The following is an 11,838-nucleotide window of genomic DNA, read 5'->3' as shown; positions in this document are numbered from 1 at the left end:
TTTTACTGTCTCGCTTGCACCATCTTGCAGGCATTCGTGGTACTGCTTTGAATTGGTTTAGGTGCTATCTTTCTGACAGAACTTTTAGTGTTAACTTTTTAGAGTCCTTCTCTGCCACTTTTCAGTTTGGGCTGAATTTTAGGGCCTCTGCTTTTTTCATTATATTTACAGCCATAATAGCCATTATATTTGGGGACCATCCTCAGAAGGCATGGAATATCCTTCCACTGTTATGCTGATGACTGTCAGATTTATCTGCCTCTGAAAGATGCCTTCTCTATTAAACCACTTCTAGCATGTCTAGAAGACATTTAATCTTGGATGTCCCTAAACTTTCTAAGATGTAATTCAAGCAAAACTGAACTGATTGTGTTTGGTCCTAGTGGACCTTGTGAACCCTCTGCTATTGATTTGGGACCCCTGGCAGGGTATTTTAAACCTGTTGTTACAAACCTGGGTGTTAAGATGGACAGTGATTTTAAATTGGGCACTCAAATTAGGGCTACTGTCAAGTCCAGTTTTTATCATTTAAGGTGCTTGGCAAAGGTAAGACCTATTTTATCCAGGCCGCATTTTGAAACAGTAATCCATGCTTTTATTTCATCTCGTTTTGGTTACTGTAATGCACTGTATTTTGGAGTTAGTTGGTGTCTTCTCTCTCGTCTGCAGCTGGTCCAAAATGCTGCTGCACAACTTTTAACCAGAACTCATAAAAGAGAACACATTACTCTTGGTAAATAAAATAAACAGCACTTTGTGTTCAGGTGGGAGTTGTTCTGAAAGTGCCATATAAATAAATTGCTTGCTTGGTGTTGAGATTTAAGACATGAAATTCGAAGTGTGGGCTGCAGGAGGTTTCATTCCTGTAAATAAAGGCAAGCAAAGTCTGCTCCTCTTAAGGAAACTTGCTTGGCATTTAACATGCCTTGTTTGCGACAGCTTTCACAGGACCTTAGAAGCATTACTGTGATGAAAAGAAGTGGGAAAGGTGAGAAAAACTACAGTGACCTGAATGTTCATCAGTCTACAATGAGCCAAATTGTCTGTAAATTAGGTGTAATTTAGGGCTGCTGCTCCTCTGCATTTGAGACATACTGCAGAGATCATCCCAAGGTTTCAATCCCAAAAGAGGTAGCAGCAAAACACCTGCAGACATCTGCACAAATAGGATGAAAACAGTGAGGAAACCACTGCACTCCAAAAAAACCTGCTCCTAACTATTAAGCATGGAGGTGGTAGTCTCATGTTTTGTCACAGCGTTCTCGAGCCCCTGACACCTTGCAACAATTGAAGAAATAATGAAGTTAAATTGCATGAAGACATTTTGTCAGGACAGCAGTCCATAACCTGGAGCTTGCAAAGCAATAAGAATATGATTTAATTAGCACCAGAATAACTGGAAGACAGTGAAACAACATTAAGGTTTTGATTAGGTTTGACACTAAGATCCTGGGGTAGGACCTTCAGAGGGATTTTTTGATCTTCACATCCTGGGAGTTTTGTAGGAAGGAAGGCTCCACTGTTTCTCCTCAGCATTCTGCATGTTGCGTAAGCACTTATTGGCCATATCTGATTGTTGATGGATGTTTCACAAGTTATTGAATTCAAGAGTTAATTTTTAACTCTTTCCAGTCTTTGCCATAACTTCTTAATGTGTTCAATTAAGCAATGAAAAGCACAACTATGTGTGTTAATTAGCTTAGTCAGGTTGTATTCAAGTTGAGTGAAATCATCGTAATTTCAAATGATTCACAAACTCCCTTCTTGAAACTGTGCGTAGATTTTAGAAGATCGGCTTGTCCTTCTTCCTGACACAGAAGTAAGAATGTCTCTCACTTGTGCATTGTTTGCATGTCTTTTGAGCTTGGCTAGATTAGGTTAGCAGGTGTGTTAAGAGCAGGGATATTTACATTATGACTAAATCTCTGCCAGACCCAGCAGATCTGTCAGAATGGTCCGCATCACGCATTACTCACTTTCTCTCTTTTTGCTTTGCTTTTTATGCTCTGAATTGAATTGAATTCATTGAATTGAAGTTGAGAAGATACAAGAACTGGCTGTTTGTACCAGGTAAGCACTAGAGTGAGAGTTGACAGCAGCACCTACGCCCTGTATTTTACTGTGGGCTCAATACACTGTACCGTCTTTAATTTTATAAAGCGGGTTTATTCACATCTGCACACTGTTTTTGTTATTTAGGGTTTTTTTTGTTCAGGAAATAATTTAGTGTGAAGTGGGAGTCGTGTCAGACTAAGATATGTTTTTTTGGGGGTTTTTTTTAACAGTAAGAATTTGAATTATGTAATAAAATGTTTGTTAGTACTTTTGTTGTTTTGATTTGTTTTTGTTTTTTTTTACTACTTGAAAACTACTTTAGCTAACCCCTAGTTATTTCTATTTTAATTTCAAGCAGGCTTGCAATTGTTTTTATGGTCTTCAGCAGTAGTTCTGCAGGCTTTCTGAAAGTCTTACTAGCATCCTGTTGCAAAAATGCAAATTTTGTTTTCACTCTTCTAATTGAAACTAGAAAGACCCAAAATGGAAGACTGTCTGTCATGTATTTACCTCGTCAGAGCCCAGGCCTCAACATTACTGAAGTGGTGTTGAATCATCTTCACAGACAATGGAGCAAAAGGCAGCCAACATCCAAAAAAAGAGCTCTAAATGTCTGTTACGGAGCCTGGAGACTAGTTTGCTTAAGAGAGCTCAGCTTCATTAATTAATAATAACTTTTTGTTAAGCATAAGATTAAAGTAAATTAATCCCCCCCCACACACAGACACATTTTCTCAACATATATAACATAAATAAAACAGTAAAATATTAACAAAATAAACTATTTAAAAAAAAATAGCAGAAGAAGAACGAAGGAAAAGAGGGGCACTGATCCTTTAGTAGCCAATAATAATAAAAGTGCAGTAGCCAACAGCGTGGCACCACATCTCACACACAGCTCCAGCAGTCATGTGACTACGACTCAGTTTAACAGTAGCAAGCTTTCAGTCTTTTTGTGTCCAGTTTGGATACAAGAAACAAAGCGAACGACAAACTTTTAAAACTGTAATATTAATGAATAAAAAAATCTGTATTTTGGGAATAAAAGCCAAATTTGTTGATTTATTTTTATTTATTTATTTTTGTTGACTTTGAGGTACTGTGACCTTTCATTAAAAAACATATTTTTAGTATTATTTTAAAAAATAGTTGAAGTTCATGCGTGATTATGCCCTTGCACTTGTGTAATAGAAACAGGACTCAAAATAGTATTTTGATGCGTAATTAACTTTTTTTTTTTAAACATTTTTTTAAAGGTTTTGGGGTTTTATGATTTATGCAAATAGGTCTTTAAACTGTCACAGACAGTCTGCCTGCTGGTAACAGTGACTGTATTTTGGCAATGATTGAATATCAACCGATGACTGTACAAATCACTGTTATGTGTTTTCTACAGTCAGTGATAACAACAGGCGGCGCCATTAACCTGATATAGAAGTTGCTGTACCCGGACTTATTCAAAGGACGGACACATGAAACGGAAGCAACATCATCGCTTTTCCGGCATGCTCCTAGTTGAAGAGCAGCAAAGCGCCTCACTGCGATTTTTTTCACGATGTCTGCTAAACTAAACGCGCTAAACAGTGATTCTTACATTGACATTAGCCAATACAGAGACCAACACTTTAAGGTAAATGAGGAAGTGGTCTTTAGGAAGGCGGTGACTTATCATAATTTACGGGAATGTAAATGTAATGTATCTTTTAGCTAACTGTTAGCAAACAACAAAGGCGAGCGGTGCTGTGTAGTGGAGGTGACTCGGGAACAAACAGAACAACAAAACAAATCTCTGTATTTTAACCTGGCCTTAAAAACTCCTGATGTTGTTTTATGATGCTTCGTTAGGACTAAAGCGTGGCTAACTTATAACTTAACTCCTTGCTTCAACACAGGTCGTTTGAACGCTATAATGTCAACTTATTGAGAGCAATTTTTTTTAAACATTTGTAACGTTGCTTGTGCTTTTAGGGTAATCGCTATGAACAGGAGAAGCTTCTGAAGCAGAGCAACACTTTGTATGTGGGCAACCTCTCCTTCTACACCACCGAGGAGCAGGTAAGACACAAAACCTTCACCAGTTAAAGTAATAACCCGGCTTTATTGGAAAGTTGCTGAATTTCTTCTTCAAAGAGACCAATATGATGGGGAAAATTGCTGACTGAGCTATTAATACATTAGGAGACTCATTTATAAAACAGTGCATGTGATCTGTCTTCAAAACAAATATATTTAGTCAAATATTTTCCTCTAGTTATGCCACCAAAACACCACTGGCATTACACATAAGCTTCAAGTGTTTATATGTTTAGAGCAATCACACGGATTCCACTGATGTGTTGCCTCAGTGGAAGTTTTAATAGGTGAATTTAATACATTTATGAATTTAAGCCTTTTTTGAATTATGAAAAAAAGCTTATTTTGATTGTAAAACACGTCAGACTATAAATTTACAGTCCATATGTGCAGGTGTTGACTGCACATATAGACTGACTAGAGTAGGTGGGGCATGTGTGTGACAGGCGCAGCAGTGCGCTCTGTGTTGGGTGGCTGTAATTCAGGAGTTGGAGCAGGTTATCTACTAATTGGAAGATTGTTGGTTTGCCAAAGTATCCTTGGGCAAGATGCTGAACCCCAAGTTGCTTTCTAATTCTGTGTGACTGTGAGATAGAAAGTGCTTGTATGAATGGATGAGTGAGCCATGTTGTGTGCCTGACAAAAGTCATGTAAAGAGTGGCGTTTTAGCTGTTTTGAGCTTCACAGCAGCTTGACACTTTCAGCAGCACTGCACTGAAGCTGTCTTTGTGTTCAAGGGTTGGAAAATTTGATGGAAAAAACTGAACGTCAATGTGTCGCACATAAAATATATGTCAAAAAACACATAATAGACATATTTTCAGTGTTGATTTTTCTGATAGTTTATCATAAGAGAAGTCCCAGAGTTGGGAAATTCACAGAAGATATTTTGTAAAATTTTCTCAAGTTTTCTAACTTTTTTTGCCACTGTGAACAGGTACACGAGCTGTTTTCTAAAAGTGGAGATGTCAAGCGTATCATCATTGGCCTGGACAAAATCAAGAAGACTGCTTGTGGGTTCTGCTTTGTCGAGTATCCTTCAAAAATATTTAATTCATGCTAAAAGAAACTGTCAGTAATTTGACTGCCTTCAGAATAGGGCTGGGCGATATGGCCTAAAATCCATATCGCGGTATAATTTGAAGCACGTGTGGTAACGATATATATCGCGATATATTCTTTTCTTCTGTATAACGTATTTTCAACACTATAAGGCACACTTAAAATCCTTTAATTTTCTCAACAATCGAGAGTGTGCCTTATGTATGAATTCTGGTTGTGCTTACTGACCTCGAACCGATTTTGGCGTGCAGAAATCTGTTAAAAAATGTTTTAGTACAACTTTGGTAAGCCGCACTGCTTGATGGATTGTCAGAGCATTGCGGCTGCCGTAGTGAGGAGCTTCGCGGAGTAATCTGGGTCCAAAACTCCGTCCGCTTCAGGTCCCAAAGTCAAACGAACACTGAGAGTTAAAAACGATCTAAATTCTTTCATCTTTAATAAAATCATCAGCGTTGCTGCTTTACCAGGTGTAACAATTAAGTTTAACATCCAGGCATCCATGAAAACAGAATTTATTACATTTAACGGAGTTAGAAGTTAGCAGGAAGTTAGCTCGCTAGTTTCCACCTAAACATGACATACCATGTTCTGACTGAGAGATTTTTGAAGCTAATTAAAACGTACAGCTCTGCTATCACTTCCAACATAAAGACAGGAAACTAAACAGCAGTGGCGTTTGCAGGGTTACTGAAGTTGGACTACCTGGTATATAATGTTGTGCTACGTGATTGCTAGCGACACAGCTATGTTAGCATAACATTAGCACAGTGAAGCTGGAGGATGAACGCCAACTTTTTTTCCACTCGATAAAAGTTAACGTGAGGGATTCTGTATGAACAAATGCAATCGCATAGCAGGATGCTGTACACGGGGCAAACTTCAGTCAGGAGAACAACTGAGATTATTCATCCACAATACGAGGTTAGTTATCAATATACTGCAACAACATGGGAATAGAACAGCTGCGAGAGAATTCAGCATTAATGAATCAATGTTACGGAAGTGGAGGAAGCGCAGTTTTTGGCTTTCCCCATATTCTAAAAGTGCTTCATCTCTTTGCTATGACTGTCGCCCGGCATAATTTGCAGAGGATTATGGTTGAAGCCGCTGTGATGCTTTCAACCAAAACAGGCGCAGCTTGATGACATCATCAACATGCGCTATCGCGGTAGAGCGGTATCGTCAAAATCTCTGTCGTTGGCCAAATTTATATCGTTTATATCGCCCACCCCTACTTCAGAATCCCCTTCAGAAGTTACCAGAACATCATGAATTGCACGTGTTGTGCCTTAACGCTGTCCCAGATACTACACCCGTGCAGATGCAGAGCATGCCATGCGCTTCATTAATGGCACACGGCTGGATGACCGCATCATCAGGACAGACTGGGATGCCGGCTTCAAGGAGGGAAGACAGTTTGGTCGTGGCAAATCAGGAGGACAGGTGAGGGTTAGGATATGAGTACTTTAATAAATGGAAGTAACCTGCTGTGGATGCCGACTGCTGGTTTATTTATTTATTTTTATTGGAGCAAACTACAAAGCTTAAAGTTAGTTCTGTGAGTAACTGCACTTGTATTTGAATTAATCCAAAAAGATATTAACCCACGACTAAAGTAATGTTAAATTGTAGACGTCTCTGATCTGGGCTTTAGAGCTCGGCTCACTGGTATAATTTAAACACTTAGTTGTTCATCTTGTTTATTTGAACGAAATCAGCCTCCAATAGATCATGCTGTTGTGATTCGAACCCTGTATAACCTGCAGTTTTATCACTTTGATAAAAATATTGTTTCAGTTTAGTTTTTAATGTTATTTTTTGTTTTTTTTATTTTACTGATTGTGAGATAAGAGTTTTTAAACCTCTTGACTGGGGTGCACTTTGTTACTAAACATTCAGATCAGCAACTTTCAATTCAATTTTATTTATATAGCACGAAAAACAACATTCACCTCAAGCCGCTTGTCCAGACTTCAGTCCAGAAATGCTTGCGTCTGCTTTTCAGGTCCATATCATATCAGATTTGTTTCGTTTAATGCGCCTTATCCGGTGTGCCTTATAGTCTGGAAAAATATGGTATTTTACTCATACAATTCATAAATGAACTCACCAAAGCAGGGACACTTAATTGGTGATTGTAGTAGTTTCCATTATGTTGAGAGCTCAGGTTTGGCTGATGCTTTTTGCCTGACTGTCATCATCATGACGATCATTGTCTGTCATTGAACACTTCAGCAATCTCTGCACTGCAGATATTTTGGACAACAACATAAAATGCAGCATACTATGACATTTGAAAAATGACACATACTGAAATGGCATTCAAAAAATCAATACACTTTATCATGGCATTTTAATACACCAGTATGATATTTAGAACTTAGAAAATAAATTATGCATGAATACCCATGGCCTTTAAATAGATGGCATTACTGTAGTAATGCATTAGCAAAATGAGCGGGTATATTATGCTGTTAACAAACACAACATAACATAATCATGTTTTATTTTGTCGAGCTTTCTGGGAGCGTAAACATGGCAGCAAATATTGGGCAAAGGACCTGATTATTGTTTGGATTTTCCTTTCCTACAAACACCCAGCAGTATGACTCCTGAAAATGTTTGTGTTGGAGCGTAAAAGTTTAGTCTTGGTCATTGAGAACAGCTCATTAAACAAATGTCACGTTAAAGGTTGGAGTGATGAGAAGTGCTTCTCAAATGGTTGGATGCTGATTTTACAGGGTTGGGTAGAGTGTGTTAATCTCAGTTGAACAAGTGATTGATTTATACTCTCTTCCTTTCCCCCCCTCTCTGTGTGTTTCTTTGTGTAACTGTGTAGGTGAGAGATGAGTACAGGCAGGATTATGATCCAGCGAGAGGCGGTTATGGTAAGCTGGCTCAGCAGCATCGACCCACAGAGGTGCGCAATAGTTTTTAGAATAAAGTCCACAGCAGTCTGCCTGGACTACAGAGTCCCAGCTGTCAGTCCTGCTCCGGATTAACTCTCCCACAAGGTCACAGCAAGCTACCACAGATCATCTGAATTTTGTCATGAAACCCCTCTGCAGCAGTCCAGCTCGGACCACTGGATCCAGGTGTGAGCAGATGTTATTTATTTGTTTTGGAGGCTTGGTTTTTGCTCTGCCCACCTCTGCGACTAATATACCTGCCATCTGTCTACATGGTTGACATGTGATATTTGGTGATGTTTATTATCCTGTGTAAAGAAATGCCATTGATTTTCCTGCAGGCTGGAAACCCTCTGATAAAGTTGTCGTCTTGATTTTCTGTGTCATGTTCAAATAACAACCTGAAGTTGTGAAGATGCAGTCTGCTGTTCCATGTTTGAAACCGTGTCCAAAACTGCATAATTTTTTAAAATAAAGTCTTGTTTTTTTGAAAGTTCATTTTGTGGAGTCTGTTTGATTAAAAAGGTCTTTGCTTAAATCTGTGATCTCTCTCAAATACGGCTAAAGAACAAAATATAGCAATGTTTGTTTTCTTTTCCTTTTTCTATTTTGGCTGTTTGACAAATGCTAGTTGATGGAAATAAGCTGTAAATACAAATTGTGTAAAGTATCCACTTGTGTTACTGTCTGCTGTATGCTACTTCTCCAGTGTGGAGACATGAGAGACATACATTGTTATTATCTGTCGCAGAAAGGTGGTTATATATATATATATATATAATATATATTAGTGTGTATAGATATAGCTATATATAGGTATAACTCTTATCTCTTCATCGTGGCACCTGTCAGTGGGTGGGATATATTAAGAAGAAAGTTAATATTTTGTCCTTAAAGCTGATGTGTCAGAAGCAGGAAAAAATGGACAAAAATAACAATGTTAGTGAAAAAGGCCAAATTGTGACGGCTAGCTTAGAGAGTCTCCAGAAGTGCCATCGCTTGTGGGGTGTTCCCGGTCTGAAACGGTCAGCATCTACCAAAAATGGTTCATGGAAGGAACCATGACGAAGCAGCGACAGGGTCATGGGTGGCAAAGACACATTGATGCATGTGGGGAGTGAAGCAAGTCTGTACGCAGTGTGTTGCTTTGGACAATGTTCTGCTGGGAAACCTTGGTTCATGCCATCCATGTGGATATTACTTTCATCAGGGCAGCATAAGGGGGACCAACGCAATGTTAGGCTGGTGGTCATAATATGAGCGTAATAAAATAAAGGAAATCCAGCAATAAAAGGAGAAGAAATAGTACATTTTGGATATACACTTTAAACCCATCACCTCCCTACACTTTTATACAAACTAAATATGGAATAAACACAAACAGTTTGAAAAGCTCAGGATTGTACAGTCCTCACTCTGCCTGTGATTTAATATTGCAAGTTTTAATAGGTAGTCAGCTGCTCTCTTATCTCAACGTTAGATGTGGAGATGAAGCAATTAGCAAAGCAGAATACTAGAAATTAGCTTTCTCATTTTGTCCTCACCACCAGTTCCTACATCACATCCTTTCAAGCAGGTTTTGAAAATGAACACAAGATGGCAGAAGAGGAGGGTGGAGTTCCTTGAAATAATGAAGGGCAGAGAGACTGAAAAGAATACAATTTCCATGTGAGCTTAGGTTGTTCAGAGTGACGAGAGCATAGAGAGCACGTACTTGCACTTTTCCCCCCTTTTCTTTCACTTTCATAGCCTCTGCCTGGGGACTCCCCCAAACGAACAAAAACTGTGATTCCCAATAGGAGGAAGTATTTGTGGAGTTGTCAGAGTACTTAGGAAGACTGTAGAGTACTGAGTAGAGTATCTAAAAATAAACAAAAGCAGTTAATGGCTCAGCAAAGGTCAGTATCAGACAGAATTATAAACTCATTATGCTCCATTTCCATCTTTGGTCTGACACTGCGTCCGCTATCAGTAGTAGAGGTAAGTGAAGTGAAAAGTATTCAGCAAGTTGCTCAGATTGTTTTTGGCAGATGTGCCTCACACTCCGGCAGTGATTAGTTAACCCACTATGGACAGGTCTATTGCAGTTTAGAATCACCAGTTAACCTGACCAAGACCTTCTTGCTGTGAGACAGTAGTGCTAGCCACCCTGCTGCTCAAGGAACCAGTTGTCTTTTAACCCATTTGGACCCAGGCATAGATAAGCAGCAACTGTGCCAGGAGGTCCAAGAGTATAATGGCCCCCAAACTGCATACCCATGCCCCACATACTTTATAAGTTGTAGGTGTCTCTGTTTCAATAATATCCCCACACTAAGATGCAAATATAAAAAAAGCTAAAAAATAAAGCAAATATTAAACCAGATGTAAAACGTGAAACTAGCCATCCCACACATGATTGAATACTGTAAACAAACAAACAAAAAAAACAACAACAACAACCTAAAACTATAGGCTATGTAATACTACTGAACAAACTTTTTTGAAATGATCAAATGTGATGCATGAAGAGACAATTTGATAGAAAAGACTCTTCGTGTGGCAGCGTAAATGTAAAAGTAGAATCAGACTGAATTATAGGCTGCTGTTTGTCTCTGTTGCACACCTTTAACCTGTATTTTCAGGCCCTTTTGTTACGCTGCACGTGGAGTTTGAAGTTGAAGGAGGTCTGGCCTTGACTAATGGATTGTAAAAGGTTTTCACTCTGTCCTCAGTACCACAGAGAACCTGTTCTTATGTGGATTTTCATGCTTTCCATGAAAAATACCTTTGTTATAATTTGGGCATCATATATCACATTTTTTGCACGCTTGATGAAAGGTGTTAAAGTATTTTATTTTGAAAGTTCCATCTGCACTAACCATTTCGATCTAGATTGTGGTTCAGTGTTGTGTTTAGGTACCTGGAGACTGGCTAAGTCACTGTTTCATTTAGTGAATGTCTTGTCACACAGATGGATTCAACTCCAGCGTCTTTGAATGTGGCCGGCATCAGTGGTGCTTGTTCTGCTCTGAAGCCATGGTGTGTTCAGTGTAGCAGCACATGAACCAATTCTCCACCTACTCCTGATTCTGGCTGAAGTGGACCTCCATCTCTCAGCAGCTTCCAAGCCTGCAGGCAGGAAAACACAGCACATGATGGCCTGGCGGTTATCAGTAACCACACTTTTAAAAAAACGCTTCATTCAGGCTCAACATGTAATTTTTAATGGGGTCAGATTATAGTCAGAATTAGCTAAACATCGTGTTAATGAGAGGACTGAAATGTATCACAGTTGCCTACTTTTTTCTCATTAAGAAGAACATTCCTAAGACAACCTGTCATTGGCAGGTTGGAGTTAAAAGAGTCAGATAATGTTTCACCATCACAATTAAGAGCAACAGCTCTCAACACCAGCCTTTGGAGTGGGAGATAGCGTGGTTATTAATTCATGATGAGAGTGGTTCATGGATAAGCAGTCAAACAAACCAGCATAAACTCACTCATCTCTAAGCCTTTCTAAGCACTAAGCGTTTCCAAACCCCTGTCCACATACTTTCACATATGTCTTCTGTATGTCTGTTTTTAATTGAAGTTAGTTTAACCTCACGGAAACCTCAGTGTGAAGCTCTCGGTAACATTTGAGAAAATAGTATGCATTCAGAGTTCATGAAACATCTTTTAGATGAGTCATTTTTAAATGTTCAGCAATATACTTCCCAGCAGAGATTATGACTGGGAATAGCAGGAGGAGGTTAAG

General features: G+C 38.9%; 1 protein-coding gene across 1 annotated transcript; it reads left to right on the top strand.

Moving 5' to 3' along the window:
• Window positions 1-3,528: 3,528 nt before the first annotated feature.
• On the top strand, window positions 3,529-8,597 carry ncbp2 (nuclear cap binding protein subunit 2). Its single transcript, XM_084910620.1, has 5 exons — window positions 3,529-3,685; window positions 4,024-4,110; window positions 5,066-5,160; window positions 6,495-6,633; window positions 8,030-8,597. The coding sequence occupies exons 1-5, from the start codon at window positions 3,611-3,613 to the stop codon at window positions 8,126-8,128; spliced, it is 495 nt and encodes a 164-aa protein (XP_084766746.1). The 5' UTR covers window positions 3,529-3,610; the 3' UTR covers window positions 8,129-8,597.
• The last annotated feature ends 3,241 nt before the right edge of the window (window positions 8,598-11,838 follow it).

Source organism: Perissodus microlepis, chromosome 17 (assembly GCF_051167445.1).
Source record: "Perissodus microlepis isolate ML-2025 ecotype Zambia chromosome 17, ASM5116744v1, whole genome shotgun sequence".
Lineage (NCBI taxonomy): Eukaryota > Metazoa > Chordata > Actinopteri > Cichliformes > Cichlidae > Perissodus > Perissodus microlepis.
The sequence above is the reverse complement of the archived record's forward strand: the minus strand, read 5'-3'. Positions and strand labels throughout refer to the sequence as shown.